The sequence below is a fragment of the Phyllostomus discolor genome, chromosome 4 (genome assembly GCF_004126475.2).
Source record: "Phyllostomus discolor isolate MPI-MPIP mPhyDis1 chromosome 4, mPhyDis1.pri.v3, whole genome shotgun sequence".
Lineage (NCBI taxonomy): Eukaryota > Metazoa > Chordata > Mammalia > Chiroptera > Phyllostomidae > Phyllostomus > Phyllostomus discolor.
The window spans coordinates 106,633,365-106,649,289 of NC_040906.2; the positions used below are offsets into that span (position 1 = coordinate 106,633,365).

Below are 15,925 nucleotides of genomic sequence, written 5' to 3' on the forward strand. Positions count from 1 at the left end.
GAGAACCCCAGCTACAAGGGCGATGCCTCTGACCCCAAGGCAGCAGGAGTGGTGAGGCCCAGAGCTCCAGGGCCAGGGGAAGCGTGGGTGTGCATCGCCTTGGGGGTGGGGGCAGTAAGGGGCTGTGGAACCCTGGGAAGTGGGCTGGAGGGAGAAGGCCTCCCGAGTGGGATGCCGGAGGCTTCAGGGAGCCTGAGAGGTGGGAGGAGCTCCTGCCTGAGTCAGCGTCTTCACCTCAGGGTGCACAAGGCCGCACAGGTCGCCGCAATGCTGGGGAGAAGATCAAGTACCGCCTTGTGGCCGTGCCCCACGGCAATGACATCGCCTCGCTCTTTGAGCTGGACCCCACCACGCTGCAGAAAACTGACTCCTTCGTGCCCCGGTGGGTAGGCACCATGTGCCTTTGGCCTTAAGACCTGCGTGACCTGTCCCTCTGGGATGGAGCTCTGAGACGTGTAGTCAGCTAACCACTGCTGAACCCTTGCTGTGTGCCCAGCCCTGGGTGCCGCCTCCTCTCCGGGTTTTTTTTTTAATATATTTTATTGGTTATGCTATTACAGTTGTCCCATTTCCTCCCTTCACTCCCCTTCACCCTGCACACCCCCTCCCACCCACACTCCCCCTAGTTCATGTCGCTGTATCATATTTATAAGTTCTCTAGCTTCTACATTTCCCATACTATTCTTGCCTTCCCCCTGTCTATTTGCTACCTCCCCTCTATGGTACTTATTCTCTGTATCTTTTCCCCCTCCCCACCCCCCCCCACTCGCCTGTTGCTAACCCTCCATGTGATCTCCATTTCTGTAGTTCTGTTCCTGTTCTAGTTGTTTGCTTATTTTGTTTTTGTTTTAGGTGTGGTTGTTAATAATTGTGAGTTTGCTGTCATTTTACCGTAATATGTAAAAAACATGTACAAGCATGTTTGGTACAAACACGTACCAAAACATGTAAAAAAACATTTTACATGTTTTTTATCCTCTTTTTCTTAGATAAGTCCCTTTAACAGTTCATATAATAAGGGCTTGGTGATGATGTACCCCTTTATCTTGACCTTATCTGAGAAGCACTTTATCTGCCCTTCCAATTCTAAATAAAAGCTTTGCTGGATAGAGCAATCTGGGATGTAGGTCCTTGCCTTTCATGACTTGGAAGCCTTCTTTCCAGCCCCTTCTTGCCTGCAAGATTTCTTTTGAGAAATCAGCTGACAGTCTGATGGGAATTCTTTTGTAGGTGACTGTCTCCTTTTGTCTTGCTGCTTTTAAGAGTCTCTCCTTTATTTTAATCTTGAGTAATTATGATGTGCCTTGGTGTGTTCCTTCTTGGGTCCAACATCTTTGGGACTCTGATCTTCCTGGACTTCCTGGAAGTCTAATTCCTTTGCCAGAATGGGGAAGTTCTCCTTAATTATTTGTTCAAATAACTTTTCCACTTGTTGCTCTTCCTCTTCCCCTTCTGGTACCCCTATAATCTGGATGTTGGAACGTTTAAAGATGTCCTGGAGGTTTCTAAGCCTCTCCTCATTTTTTTGAATTGTTGTTTCTTCATTCTGTTCTGGTTGGGTGTTTCTTTCTTCCTTCTGGTCCACTCTATTGATTTGAGTCCCAGTTTGCTTCCCATCACTGTTGCTTCCCTGTGCATTTTCCTTTATTTCACTTAGCATAGCCTTCATTTTTTTCACCTAACTTGCGACCAGATTCAACCAATTCTGTGAGCATCCTGATCAGCAGTGCTTTGAACTGTGCATCTGATAGGTTGGCTATCTCTTCATCGCTTAATTGTATTTTTTCTGGAGCTTTGATCTGTTCTTTCATTTGGCCTCTTTTTTTTGTCTCGTCACACCATTTACATATAATGGGCGGATCCTTAGGTGTTCACTAGGGTGGGGCAACCCACATCGCTGGGTTGTGATGCTGTATGTGGGGGAGGGGTCTGAGAGGGCACAGTGACGCTTGCTGTGCTCTCTGCGGGATTTCAGTCACTTCCCTGCTTCGCACAAGCAAACTGGGCCCTTTTGGTGCTGATTCCCATGTGGGTGGGTTTGTGTATGTTCTAGGACCCTGTGGGTCTCCTTAATGAACTCCCCTGTGAGGCTGGGAGTTTCTCGTGGTACTTCAACCCCCACAGGTGTTTTCAGTTGGTGTTTTGAGGCTTTATTTCCTGGTGCTGGGAGCCTGGGTTGCTTGGTCTGTTTTGCTCCCCAGTTATACCTGGTTTGTCTGCCCGCAAATGTCGGACCACTCGGTCCACCAGCTGCTTTGTGCGTTGTGCCCCGTCCCACAATCCATCGCCTTGCTGGGTCTGCCAGCTGCTGCTTTGCAGTCCGGGGTCCACCAGCCACCGTTTTCTTTTTGGCCATGACTCCTTTCTACTCAGCCGCCGGACTCTCCCCCTCCTACTAGTCTGGATGAATGTGTCTACTTTAACTCCTTGGTTGTCGGACTGCCATACAGTTCAATTTTCTGTCAGTACTGTTTGTTTTTTGTTTCTAAATTGTCGTTGTCCTTCTTTTGGTTATGGGAGGAGGCACAGTGTGTCTGTCTACCTACGCCCCCATCTTGGCCGGAAGTTTCCAGGGTTCTTTATCAGCTGCTTGCCCCAGCAGGTCTGGGTGCTCAGGCACAGGCCACAGGAGTTTGTCCAGGGTACACTGGGTGGAGGGCTGGGGTCCCTGACCTGTAAGACCCTTAGCCCTGAGATGCTACGAGGCAAGTAACATGAGGAAACTCCCCAGGTGCCAATCAGGCATCAACTTTTGACCTTGGGCAGCTGAATTAACCTTGGTCAATTATTATGCCCTGTCAAGTGGGAATATCAAGTCCACCCATCACCTTGCTGATGGGAGAATAAATTGAGTCACTATAGGCCCATAATCCCTTACCTGAAACTCTTGGGGCCAGATATATTTGGAGATTCACATTGCCTTTCATTTCATAAAGGTAACTGTATTTCACAATCATTTCTGCTGTGAACTGTGTGCACGTTAACACTGAGCGGGATAAGTAGTCTAGACAGCCTCATTTGTCCAAAAGAATTTTGGTCCCAAGTTTACAAACAAGTCTTGGCTTTGGGAGTGCTTTGGATTTGGGGAGTGTGGGTGGGAAACAGCGCTGTTAGCACAGTGCCTGGGGTGTTGGCTGGTCTCTCCTCTCTGGCTTCTCACCTGGAGGGCACACACCCCTGTCCTGAGGTTGCGGGGTGTGGAGTCAGCTGGGAGATGTGAAGCCGATGGGGGCTGGAGGGCAGGTGGCCAGGACGTCCTCTGCCTGCAGGAACTCGTATGTCCGGCTGCGGCACCTCTGCACCAACACGTGGATCCAGAGCACCAACGTGCCCATTGACGTTGAGGAGGAGCGGCCCATTCGGCTCATGGTGAGGGCCACCTAGGGCGGGGGGCCTGGGGCTGGGCCCAGGCTTGTCCCCGAGTGCCCTAGCTGACCTCTGTCCTGGCAGCTGGGCACCTGCCCCACCAAGGAGGACAAGGAGGCCTTCGCCATCGTGTCAGTTCCTGTGTCTGAGATCCGGGACCTGGACTTTGCCAATGATGCCAGCTCCATGCTGGCCAGTGCTGTGGAGAAAATGAACGAAGGCTTCATCAGCCAGAATGACCGCAGGTGGGCCATGGGAGAGGGTTACTGAGCCTTTCCAAGAGGACCGAAAATCTTTGTTCAGGACAGGGTCTGCATTTCATGAACAAAGGAGTCACAAAGCAGCAGCTAGGCAGGCTGGGTTGGGATGGGGGAGACAGAGGTGAGGGCTGGTCCTTGTGGGGTCCTGACTGGCCCCGTGCCCCTGCTTACTGTTTATGTGCTCCTAAAACTGACCCTGTGATGGACCTATCATTACCTCTGTTTCACTGATGGTGGGACTGAGATTCAGAGAAGTTAAGAGACTTGTCCAAGGTCACACAGCTAGTAAGTGGCAGAATGGAGATGCAGGGCCCCTCGCACCAAACACCACACCTTGTGCCCTGTTGTTTCCTTTCAGGTTGGTGTGTACTGAGATCTCAGTCTTATGGGGCACCTTGGACTCCTGGGTGGGTGGGGTGAGGGGTGTGTTTTGAGAGCAGGTCAGGGTGAAGCTGGGGAGACAAGTCGAAGGCCAGCGACAGGCTCTGTGCTTTGGAGAGCTGTGTTTGGGGAAGGGCTGGTTGCCCATGGAGGTAGGGAAGAGGGCACGAGATGGGTGGGTCCGGGGAGCTCTCACAGGGTCGGCACCTCACGCTTGTTCCCTCTCATATCCTTTTGCGAAGGTTTGTCATCCAGCTGCTGGAGGACCTGGTGTTCTTTGTCAGCGACGTCCCCAACAATGGGCAGAATGTCCTGGACATCATGGTCGCCAAGCCCAACCGGGAAAGGCAGAAGCTGATGAGGGAGCAGAATATCCTTAAGCAGGTGGCGGTGACCACGCGTGGGACCTGCAGCAGCAGGCGTTGGGGATGGGGCTGGGTGACAGGAAACACGGCCTTTTTACCACGAATCTGCCATTGCCCGTCTCTAGTTGAGCTGCAATCTCCCTGCAGTTTCTCATTACCCCCTTTTATTTTTTCATTTTATTTATTAGTTAGAGAGAGAGAGAGAAACATCAATTTGTTGTTCCACTTATTTATGTACTCATTGGTTGTTTCTTGTATGTGCCCTGACTGGGGATCAAACCTGTAACCTTGGCGTATTGGGATGACGCTTTAACCACTTCTTCCCATGTCCTTCCCCACCACGTCCATCCCCCCCACATCCTTCCTCCCCACATCCATTCCCCCAACGTCCATTCTCCATGCATGAATTTCGAAATCAGTGCACCTCGCCCCTGAAATTTTCAGTGTGTACCTCCTGAGAAAGGACACAGTACTGTTATAACACCTAAGAAAATTAGCAGTAATACCAAATCCGTAACAATTTTTTTTTCCCAAAATGTCTTTAAAGCTTGTGAGGTTTTTTTGGTTTTTGGTGTTTTGTTTTGTTTTCTAAACCAGGATATCCAACTAAGGTTTCCTCACTCCATTCAGTTCTGTCTCTTCGGTCTCTATGCTAAGAACAGCTTTTTACCCCGACCTTTTAAAATGTTTATAATTACATTTTTTAAAAAATGAGATAGGCCTATGTCTCATCTTTTAGGCCCTGGCCTGCCTTCTCCCTTCGCCTCAGCCCCCCGTGCAGGCAGTGAGCTGGGCCCAGGGTCAGAACTGGGGCTAGAATGCTCATGGGCGCGGGGCGGGCTGAGGCCAGGAGGAGAGAGTGAGGGCCAGAACTGGGGCTGGTGGTGGGTGGGCTGAGAATCATCTTCCTGTAAATGTGGAGTGGCTTTGGGGCAGGGTCAATTTGGGGGTTAGGGTTCCTGGGATAATTAGGGGTGCAGGCAGGTGTGAGGTGCCCCTCCTCACTCTCCCTGCTTCCCCAGATCTTTGGCATTCTGAAGGCTCCCTTCTGTGACAAGGGGGGTGAGGGCCCCCTGGTGCGGCTGGAGGAGCTGTCGGACCAGAAGAACGGCCCCTACCAGCACATGTTCCGCCTGTGCTACCGGGTGCTGCGGCATTCCCAGGAGGACTACCGCAAAAACCAGGTGCCCGCCGCCCTCCGTGCTGGCTCGAGCCCTCCAATGCCCCTGCACCGCTGGCTGGCTTGCTCACTCCCTCGCTGTCCCTTTCCTTCACTCAGCACATACTTGCCGAGGCGCACACTGTGTGCTGGGCACTGCATCAGGCTCGGGCTGTGATGGGGCGGCTCCATGGGCACGTGACCTGGCCCTGTTCGGAGGGCCTCGCGCTGGCTTTAGTGCTCTTGCTGCCTGAAATTCTTATTTTTTAACAGTTGAAACCAACCCCGCTTTTTTTCTTTAAAAAAAGATTTTACTTATTTGTTAGAGAGAGGAGAAGGGAGGAAGAGAGGGAGGGAAAGGTCGATTGACTGCGTCTTGCATGCTCCCAAGTGGGGACCTGGCCCACAACCCAGGCATGTGCCCTGACTGGGAATCGAACCACAGCCTTTCAGTTCACAGGCCAGAGCTCAATCCGCAGAGCCACACCAGCCAGGGCGCTGTCTTGAAATTCTTAATTTTTGAACAGGGGTCCTGCTGTTTAATTTGGCACTGGGCCCCACAAATTATGTAGCCAGTTCTGCCAGACAGGCGAGGTCCCTCCTTGTGGAGGTTTCACTCTGGCAAGGAGACAGACCGTGCACTGAGTAGCTATACCGTACAACCCCCTCTTCTGCCCAATGGGGGCTTCCTCTCCAGGACCCCCACCTTTCTAGGGCCAGGTCCCCCGCCAGTGCCGGGGGTCTGGAGGAGAGCCATACCCCCTGATGCCAGCGGGTCTGCCCCACAGGAGCACATCGCCAAGCAGTTTGGGATGATGCAGTCCCAGATCGGCTACGACATCCTGGCCGAGGACACCATCACCGCCCTGCTGCACAACAACCGGAAGCTCCTGGAGAAGCACATCACTAAGACCGAGGTGGAGACCTTTGTCAGCCTGGTGCGCAAGAACCGGGAGCCCAGGTGGGCCTGCTGTCCTTCCCTGCTGCACCCACTGCCTCCACCCAGCCCAGGGCAGAAAGTCAGCCTCTGCTGGTTGTTAAAATACTGACATCTGCCTCTGTTGGTAAATTGCCTCCTTTCTGAGGCCCTGGCCTCCCCAGCCTCTCCCAGAACCCTCCCAAATTGGGCCCAGTCTGGCTGCAAGAGGGTTGCTGCCTGGGGTGGCCCGAGGCCCTCAGACCATCCTCTGGTTGCAAAGTCAGTGCCGGTATTGAATCAGTTGTTAAATATTTTGAATATCACTCCTGTCCCCGTGCCTCCTTTATCCTGGTTCCCTGAACCCTGCCTAGCCTCCCTGCTCCCCAGGGTGGTGCCCCTGGCTGTCCCTGACAGCCCATCTCCAAGCTTTGGGGAGGAAGCCTGTAGCCAGGTGGGGAAGGGGAGGGTGGGCTCCGTCCTCCGGGCCAGCCTCTTGAGGTCCCTCCCCTACCCCTGCTGTCACCACCCCAGGTTCCTGGACTACCTATCCGACCTGTGTGTGTCCAACCACATCGCCATCCCCGTCACCCAGGAGCTCATCTGCAAGTGTGTGCTGGACCCCAAGAACAGTGACATTCTCATCCAGACCGAGTGAGCAGGCGTGATGTCTCCCGCCCACGCCCAGTGTCCTACAGCCGGGCTTGCACCCTGCCTTGCTCCCCAGCTGCCTCAGAGCTTGGGCCCCATCTGGGTTCAGGATAGAATTGGCACCCACACTCTCCTCAGATATGTACCCAGTACTTGCTATGTGCCTAGCCCTGTGCTGGCGTGGGATCGGGGAGGAGGGGGCACAGGAGAAGTAGCCAAGGCCCCCAGCCCTTGAGAAGCTCGTGGTTTCTTTGGGGTTCTGAACTGCACATGGGTCCCCAGGCAGCACAGGAGTCTGACTGGCTCTCCGTCAAGCTCCAGGAGGTCAGGATGATGTGGCTGGGCATGCTTGGGAGGGCTCTGGGCCTGGAGTTCTGCCCTGGCCCTGCTGCCTGTGACGGGTGGCCTTGGTCTGTAGGCTTCGGCCGGTGAAGGAGATGGCCCAGGCCCACGAGTACCTGACCATCGAGTACTCAGAGGAGGAAGTGTGGCTCACTTGGACCGACAAGAATAATGAGCACCACGAGAAGAGTGTGAGGCAGCTGGCCCAGGAGGCACGGGCCGGCAATGCCCACGACGAGAACGTGCTCAGCTACTACAGGTGCCCTGCCCTGCCCCCCACCCCCCCAGTGCTTCTGTGCCCTGTGGTCTTCTCAGGAGCTTCAGCCAGTCCCTGCTGAGCTATGAGCTTCGCAGCCTCAGTGGCGCTCCAGCCTCCACCAGCCCGCAGCACAGCCTTCACCAGGGAGGCTCCCTGAAGGATAACCTTGGGGCTGAGGAGCACTGGGCAGCCTTGAGGCCAGGCTTAGCTCAGTGACAGGCCTGAAGCAGACCCAAACCTGTCTCCACACACATATTTCACAAACAAGAATGCTCCATAACACTTATCAAATATTCACTGTATACCAGGCACTGTTCAAAGCCCTTCACCCCATCACGCACCTAAGCCTCAACAACCCTGAGAGGTAGGGACTGTCATGGCCCTGTGTGAAGTTGAGCAGATGGGTGTAGGCAGGTAAAGGAACTGGCCTGAGGTTACAGAGCTATGAGTGGTGAGCTGTGGTTCTGGGGTTCTGGCTCCGGAGCCCGTGGCAGGGAATGCCGGGCTGTGCTGGAAGTGGAGGGCGTGACGTCACTGGGTGCAGAACAGAGCTGCTCACAGCCCGCATCTCCCCAGCCCCTCCACCCCCGCCCCCACTCTCCGGGTCCTGCCCTCACTCCTGCCTGTGGCTGGCTCCCCTCATTGCACTCTCCTTTTCTCGTCCCTACTTTCCTCTCAGCCACCTGTCTTCCCATGAAGATCTGCCCTGGCTATGCCAGAAAGCACTTTTATCCTTAGCAAATTGGGAGAAATTTGCAAATACTCATAAATCTAGACTGCTTTTCCTTTTATCTCTCTTACTCATAATTGTGTCCTTTCTGTGACGGTGGCCTGTGCAGTTTAGCCTGAGTCCCTTTGCCACTTTCTTGACTGCTCAACAAGCTCAGGCTGTGCTAATAGCTCTTGAGCCCACTTGCCAGGTCCTCACCATCCTCCCTGCCCCAAAGGTACCAGCTGAAGCTCTTTGCCCGCATGTGCCTGGACCGGCAGTACCTGGCCATCCACGAGATCTCCCAGCAGCTAGGCGTTGACCTGATCTTCCTGTGCATGGCGGATGAGATGCTGCCCTTTGACCTGCGTGCCTCCTTCTGCCACCTGATGCTGCACGTGCACGTGGACCGTGACCCCCAGGAGCTGGTCACACCTGTCAAGTTTGCCCGCCTCTGGACTGAGATCCCCACAGCCATCACCATCAAGGAGTGAGAGGGGTGGGGGAGGGTGGGTCGGGCAAGGCCGAGGTGGGAGGGTCCCAGGGATTCTCACGCCTCACTGCCCCCACCCCCAGCTATGATTCTAACCTCAACGCCGCCCGAGATGACAAGAAGAACAAATTTGCCAGCACTATGGAGTTCGTGGAAGACTACCTCAACAACGTGGTCAGCGAGGCTGTGCCTTTTGCCAATGAAGACAAGAACAAGCTCACCTATGAGGTACGTGGGACGCGTGGGACTTGTGGGGCTCCAGCTTGCTCCCTCACTGGGCTTCAGATGCTCCCTGGGGTGGGGGGTGGGGTCCAGGACCTCACTTCGCCCAGTTGCCCAGTCGCCGCAGCCAGTGCAGGGGGTTAGGCTGCTGAGACTCGCTGAGAGGGAGGCGTCTCTCCCGACCCTGGAGAGCTCTGCCTCCCCCTTGTCCTCTCACCTCATCTGCCCCCTGACCCCCCAATAGGTCACAGGCCACTGCTGGGAGCCACCCTACTCTTTCCGAATTTCTGTTCCATCTCCTCCACAGTAACCTCCTTTGCAGGCCTTTCTTCCTCAGTAACCCACTAGGGACAGGCAGTCCTTGTCTGGGACCCTCGGTTCCATGTCCACGCAGCCCCACCGTCTTAGAGGAACCCCCACCGTCTTAGAGGAACCTTACCCTCATTACACCTTCTTAGCCCTAGTTCTGCAGCGGCCTGGCCTGTCATGAGGCCCCGCCTGTCACGCTTTTGCCATGCCCACTCTCATCCGGCCCCGCCCCTTCTCCGCAGGTGGTCAGCCTGGCGCACAATCTCATCTACTTCGGCTTCTACAGCTTCAGCGAGCTGCTGCGGCTCACACGCACGCTGCTCAGCATCATTGACTGCGTGCAGGGCCCCCCGGCCATGCTGCAGGCCTACGAGGACTCAGGTGGTGAGGCTTTGCCGCCCCTGCCATCCACTGAGCCCCCTCAGTTTCTCCCTCACCTCTTTGTGCTCTCTGATCACACCCTGTGCAGCCTGCCTCCTGGCTCTGCTGTGAGAGGGTGTCTTTCAGCCCAATCCCCTTCAGCCTAGGCTGAAGCCCCCTACCCAGGCGCTGTGGAGACCCCAGGGTCTGGAAGAGATGTCTTCCAATGCAGCTTTGTCTTGAGGGAGGGAGGAGGGAGGAGGGGAGGCACAGGCCCTGCCTGGGGAGCTCCTGGCTTGAAGGGGAGACATAGTCCTACCACTGGGGAGTGTGAGGAGGAAGAGGGGGCAGCCTGAGGGGTGGAGCCACAGCCCTGCTCTTCGGGACACCTCCAGGTGGCATCAGTTTGTCTAAACAAAAAGTGCATAGAGACTGACACCTGGCTTTCAGTGCTCTCACCCAGTGTCCCTCAGCACCCCATGCTCTGTAGCGGCTGTCATGATGTCCCACGTGAGAAATCTCACTGCTTTCCCCACACACTTCACCTTTGCCCTGGCCCCCCCTTTTCCTAGGTTTGGCTGAAAGCTCACCACCCCCAGAAAACCTTCCTGGGTTAGCCTTGTTTCTGAGTGTGGCTGTGCCCTGCAGCTGAGGAGGACAGGGTCAGACTGGGGTCCCTGCTGTGCACCTGCTGTGACCCCCACCCCTGCTCTCCCTCCTCAGGCAAGAACGTGCGGCGGTCCATCCAGGGCGTGGGCCACATGATGTCCACCATGGTCCTGAACCGCAAACAGTCTGTCTTCGGTGGCCCCAGCCTGCCGGCCGATGCAGGAGCCGCCGAGCCGCTGGACAGAAACAAGTTCGAGGAGAATGAAGACATCGTGGTGATGGAGACCAAGCTGAAGATCCTGGAAATCCTGCAGGTGGCTGGGCCAGGAGCACGGTGGGGTGTTGGGGACAGGGCGGGAGAGTGGGTGGGCGTGGGGAGCTTGGGTGGGGGGTTCTTCAAGACCGCAGTCGTTGGGGCTGGAGGCTCCGTGGTGGTTGGCAGTTCAGTCCAGCGGTTCTCAGTGTGGGGCCCTCCGACCGGCATAGACGTGCATGTTGGTGGGCCCTGCCCCGCACTCACGGAGAGCAAACACTGGAGGTGGGGCCCAGTCTGTGCTGTGACAAGCCCTGCTGGTGATTCTGGCTCCATCCCCCCACTGTCCAGGTGAGGAGAGGGACAGGGGAGGGGGCTTTCTCATGGACACAGACTTCGAAGCAGAGCTAGGGATCTGAGAGCCGTTTTCCTGGCAGGGCAGATGCAGTCTTTCCTCTTCTGGGTCTCTTCTGAGTCCCCCAGCAACTCTTGGGGAAGGGGCTGGTAGGGTCTTGAGGAGGGATGAGGACCCTTGCTTTTGCCTTGCTGCAGTGACTTCCTCCAGAGGAGGGGGCTTCTGACTCATTCCCAGGCCTGGGGTAGCAGGTCTGAGTCCTGGGTGTGGTCAGAGGCTCTGTGCCCCATGAGGATGCAGGCCAGTCAAGGGTGTGTGCAAACCCTGTGTCCTTGCTTCTGACCCACAATGGCCTCACAGTCTGCACAGCCCTCGGTTTCTTCCCTCCCGCCCCTGGGGGCCTTAGGATCCATTAGGCAGGACAGGATGGGAGGGTAAGCCTGGGCCTTTGGATCTGGGGAGCTTCCCTTTTCTGTCAGCATCCAGCCTGGGAAAGGGGCTAGTGGTCTTTGTTGGGAGTGGTCTCGCTTCATTCTGAGAGGAGGTACAGGAGCTGGGGGAGGGCACCCTAGACCTCCCTGGGGAGAAGGGTCTTGGATGTTTTGGTTATGATGTCCCGGAGTACCCCAAAGAGCTGTGCTGAATGCCGGAGCTCCTGCAGCATACCTGTCGCCACCCCCACCCCCGCAGGGGCAGGACTGGTTTCCTGTCTTCAGACCAGTCCTGACCCCATCCCCCCCTTCTCCAGTTCATCCTCAACGTCCGCCTGGATTACCGCATCTCCTACCTGCTGTCCGTCTTCAAGAAGGAGTTTGTGGAGGTGTTTCCCATGCAGGACAGTGGGGCCGACGGCACAGCCCCTGCCTTCGACTCCACCAGTGAGCACCCCCCCCCCCCGGCTTCACCCTGCCTGAGGCTGAGGCTGACTCACCTGGGGGGACAATAGCTGTGGAGGAGGCTGGGGGGACAGTTGGGCTTCCTTCCCTGTTTCCCAGCCTGCAAAGGCCTTTCCTCTCCATTGTCTCACTTAGTTGCCATAGTGAGAGGGGAAGGGCAGGAATCATTCCCTTCATTTCCTAAATGGGGAAACTGAGGCCCATGGAGGGGCAAGGATCTGCCCAAGGTCCTTGTGCCCATCTGCCCATCTTGCTCCCCACAGCTGCCAACATGAACCTGGATCGCATCGGGGAGCAGGCAGAGGCCATGTTTGGAGTGGGGTAAGGGTTGAGGTGGGGCTTTGTGTGGGGTTGGGTAGCTGGTACCGACATAGGCTTGCGACCCCCTCAGGATGGCCCACATTTCCCAAGGCGGGGCTGGCCTCTGCCTCCTCTGTCATTCCCCAGCTGTGTGCTCTGAACCTCCCTTGTCCAGTGATGTAGGGGACACTTGGGCCCCAGAGACATCATGGCCATTCCCCAGCTTCCATGCAGGGCGTTTGTGCCTCTGTGCTTCAGGACTTGGCCAGGTGGCTGGAAGAATGTCCCCCACCCCCTCCTTGGGTCCGTGCCGCCTGCTCTTTGGAGGGCTGGAGTGGGGAGAGGGCCAGGAGCTGGGGGCTCACCACTTCTGCGGCACACCCTTGCCTCACGTGAGAGCTTTGGACCCCTTCTGAGATGGCATTTTAAAATTCAGAACATAAATTACATAAAAGTTACAAAGGAAACCTGTGGCTTGAGATACAGTTACCAAAATATTGAAGAAAACAAATTTGGAGTGACTGTTTATTAGCACATTAAGTAACGAGTTGTGCCAGGGTGTGATTAGTACCATGACTTTGAAGTAGTGATGGATGTAAACAGTGTTTCACAATTTCTGTAACGACTCTAAAGTGATGTGAAAACATCTGTGATGTTTCAGTGTCACAGGTACTGCTAATTTTTTCTCATTGAAGAAAGTGCTACATTTTGGTTAGAGGCTGATAAAAATAAAGATGTAGCTCTTTCTCCTACGTGTTCATGGCCCCAGCTCTGTCCATGAGTCCTCTTGAATCTTTACTTCAGCTGCTTAATCAAGGGGAGTCCTGTGGGACCCGAAGGAGTGTGGGGGTCACTTTGGGAGCTCAGGGCCGGGCTATTTATAAACTGGTGAGAAAATGTCAGTAGTTTTAGTACATGTCACACTGGGCACTGGGTCTGCTGAGTGGGTGTCAGGGAGTGCAGCGTCCTCGCCCGCCCCGGTGCCGCAGGAAGACGAGCAGCATGCTGGAGGTGGACGACGAGGGCGGCCGCATGTTCCTGCGAGTGCTCATCCACCTCACCATGCACGACTACGCGCCGCTGGTCTCGGGGGCCCTGCAGCTGCTCTTCAAGCACTTCAGCCAGCGCCAGGAAGCCATGCACACCTTCAAGCAGGTGCTGCCCCCACCTCAGCACCCTGGCCCTCGCGGAGTGGGGAGGGAGTCCCGAGCACCACCTGGCCCCTCCACTGAGCAGGCAGGCTGCCCTGGCCACACACTGGCCTGCACTGGGGGTTTGCAGTGATGGAGGAGCTCACACTCACAGCACATTTGGGGTTCTTGGCCTTGCTGAGCTCTTTAGAGGTGAGGGCCAAGTCTTGGGTACTTTTATCTCTTTGCATTCTGGCTCAAGACTTCTCATTTCTTATGATGTGGACGGCCCTTGACAGTTTGCAAGCTCTATCCCGCACACCTCTGCTAAGTGCTTCAAATCACGCCTGGCATGCAGTCAGTCCTCGCTAGGCTTTTGTTATTGTGATGTCATATGGTCTTGGTGGCTCCCTGTGAAATCGGACTGGCATTTAACAAGGGCTTGCTGTGTACCAGGCACTGAGCATTGCACTTGCATCTGTGGAGTTCCTGCAGCAGCCCTGACCACGTGGTTACTGCTCACTGCTGTCTTACAGAGCGGCAGGGTGAGGGAGTCGGGGTCCAGGCCCCTCTTTCAGCCAGCTCTCAGTGGTGCCAGTATGTTCTGCCCTGCCCTGGTTAGGGTCCAAGTGAACAAGTGACAGGCCATAGCAGCATGTGACATGAGGCAGTGAGTGACTGAAGCCAGGTGATGAGGCCCTCATGGCAGGGAGTGCAAGGAGGGCTACAGCCATGAGAGAGGGTTTCCTGGAGGTGCTAGACTTACAAACGTTGAGCTGGATTTGACTCAGTGCAGAGGAATGGTGGAGTGGAGATGCCAGGAGCAGAGGCCAGAGCAGAACAGGCTCTGGGACTCTCTGAGGCAGGGGTCCTCGCGTGCCTGTTTCCCCAGGCAAATCCATCCTCCACCTTCAGGTGCAGCTGCTGATCTCAGCCCAGGACGTGGAGAACTACAAGGTGATCAAGTCGGAGTTGGACCGGCTGCGGACCATGGTGGAGAAGTCAGAGCTGTGGGTGGACAAGAAGGGCAGCGGCAAGGGCGAGGAGGTGGAGGCTGGCACTGCCAAAGACAAGAAGGAGGTGTGTGGGGTTGTGGAGAAGTGGGAGGGCCCTGGGGTGGGGAGCGGCTGGGCCTGGCTGACTCCAACCCCCTGTGTCCCCAGCGGCCCACTGACGAGGAAAGCTTTCTGCCCCCACCTGGGGAGAAGAGCAGTGAGAACTATCAGATCGTCAAGGGCGTGAGTGCTGGGGGTCGTCAGGGTTGGGTCTGCCTGCCCAGAGGCTTCCGGGGCCTGGCCTCTTCCTCCTCCCAGCTCTGCCGGCCACTGGCCCTTGCAATAGACATCTTCCAGCTTTCCCCGAAAGTGGAAAGCAGCCCTGCCAAGGTCCAGATGGAATTATTTTAGGGCTGAAGGAATTTAATGAAATTCCATTTCACAGTCATATTGTTCTACTTTCACGGGTGGAATTGGGTTTTTCGTGCTTCCCCTGCCTTGTTAGGGAGATCTGACTCGGTGGCCTCGGCTCCTTCCCCCGTCCTGTCCCCGTGTGAGCTGGAGCCAGGCTCTGGGGGCTGGGGGCAGGGGAAGCTGACGAGGAGGGAGGGAGCTCTGGGCTCACCGCTGTCCCCCCAGATCCTGGAGCGGCTGAACAAGATGTGTGGCGTTGGGGAACAGATGAGGAAGAAGCAGCAGCGGCTGCTCAAGAACATGGATGCCCACAAGGTCATGCTGGACCTGCTGCAGATCCCCTATGACAAGGTGACCTCTGACTGCTGACCTCTGGCTGCCCAGAGCAGCCTCACCCAGAACCTGAACTCCACCCAAACCACTATTACCTAATGCTGACCTGACCCATGCTCACCCTGACCTTTTGCCCTGACCTGTCCCCAGGCACACCCTGACCCCTCAATACAATCTTAGTATCTCAATCTCAACCTTTGATCCTCTGCCCACCATCCTGACCCACTTGGACCTGTATTTGACCCCAGCCGCACTCGCATTCTTGACCCAGATCCCAGCTTCTGTCTTCTTCTGTGCTCTAATCCTGATAGGTTCAGCTTCATCTTAACTGTTGACTCTCGCCTCTCCCTGACCTGTAATGTCAACTCTGGCCTCATCCTGACCCCTGACTTTAGTTCCTCACCTGGCCTCTGATTCCAAACTTAGCCTCATCTCAACCTCTGACCTTTTCACCCCTCACCTTGGCTGACCTTGGTTGGTATTGAAATGTCCCAATCTTCACCCTGACTCTTGACCCTGACATCATCCCAATGCTTGCAGGACCCCGACCCCTAACCTGTGCTCTCCCACTCCAGCTTCATCTTGTCCTCTGACCCTCAGCCCTTCACACTTCCATATCCTGGCCTGGAGGTGCAGCTTTTACCTTGAACCCAAGCCCTGATCCACCCCCACACCTTGCTTCCTGTGGGGAGCCCAGCACCTTCTCCCCTCTGTGCCCAGGGCGATGCCAAGATGATGGAGATCCTACGCTACACGCACCAGTTCCTGCAGAAGTTCTGTGCAGGGAACCCCGGCAACCAGGCCCTGCTGCACAAGCACCTGCACCTCTTCCTCACGCCAGGGGTGAG

General features: G+C 55.7%; 1 protein-coding gene across 2 annotated transcripts in view; it reads left to right on the forward strand.

The window, feature by feature from the left end:
* The window catches only part of ITPR3 (inositol 1,4,5-trisphosphate receptor type 3), a 66,913-nt gene that overhangs the window by 33,314 nt on the left and 17,674 nt on the right, over positions 1-15,925 (forward strand). Inside the window, exons 10-29 of one of the 2 annotated variants that reach the window (XM_028508447.2) lie at positions 1-51; positions 240-382; positions 3,270-3,369; positions 3,451-3,611; positions 4,250-4,391; positions 5,395-5,556; positions 6,320-6,492; positions 6,982-7,101; positions 7,517-7,699; positions 8,647-8,898; positions 8,985-9,129; positions 9,675-9,816; positions 10,516-10,715; positions 11,758-11,887; positions 12,169-12,226; positions 13,195-13,360; positions 14,251-14,415; positions 14,499-14,573; positions 14,970-15,095; positions 15,798-15,920. In XM_028508447.2, coding sequence (XP_028364248.1) covers positions 1-51; positions 240-382; positions 3,270-3,369; positions 3,451-3,611; positions 4,250-4,391; positions 5,395-5,556; positions 6,320-6,492; positions 6,982-7,101; positions 7,517-7,699; positions 8,647-8,898; positions 8,985-9,129; positions 9,675-9,816; positions 10,516-10,715; positions 11,758-11,887; positions 12,169-12,226; positions 13,195-13,360; positions 14,251-14,415; positions 14,499-14,573; positions 14,970-15,095; positions 15,798-15,920 — 2,817 coding nt within the window. The remainder of the gene's footprint in view (positions 52-239; positions 383-3,269; positions 3,370-3,450; positions 3,612-4,249; positions 4,392-5,394; positions 5,557-6,319; positions 6,493-6,981; positions 7,102-7,516; positions 7,700-8,646; positions 8,899-8,984; positions 9,130-9,674; positions 9,817-10,515; positions 10,716-11,757; positions 11,888-12,168; positions 12,227-13,194; positions 13,361-14,250; positions 14,416-14,498; positions 14,574-14,969; positions 15,096-15,797; positions 15,921-15,925) is intronic. The other variant, XM_036023961.1, reaches the window with a different exon arrangement.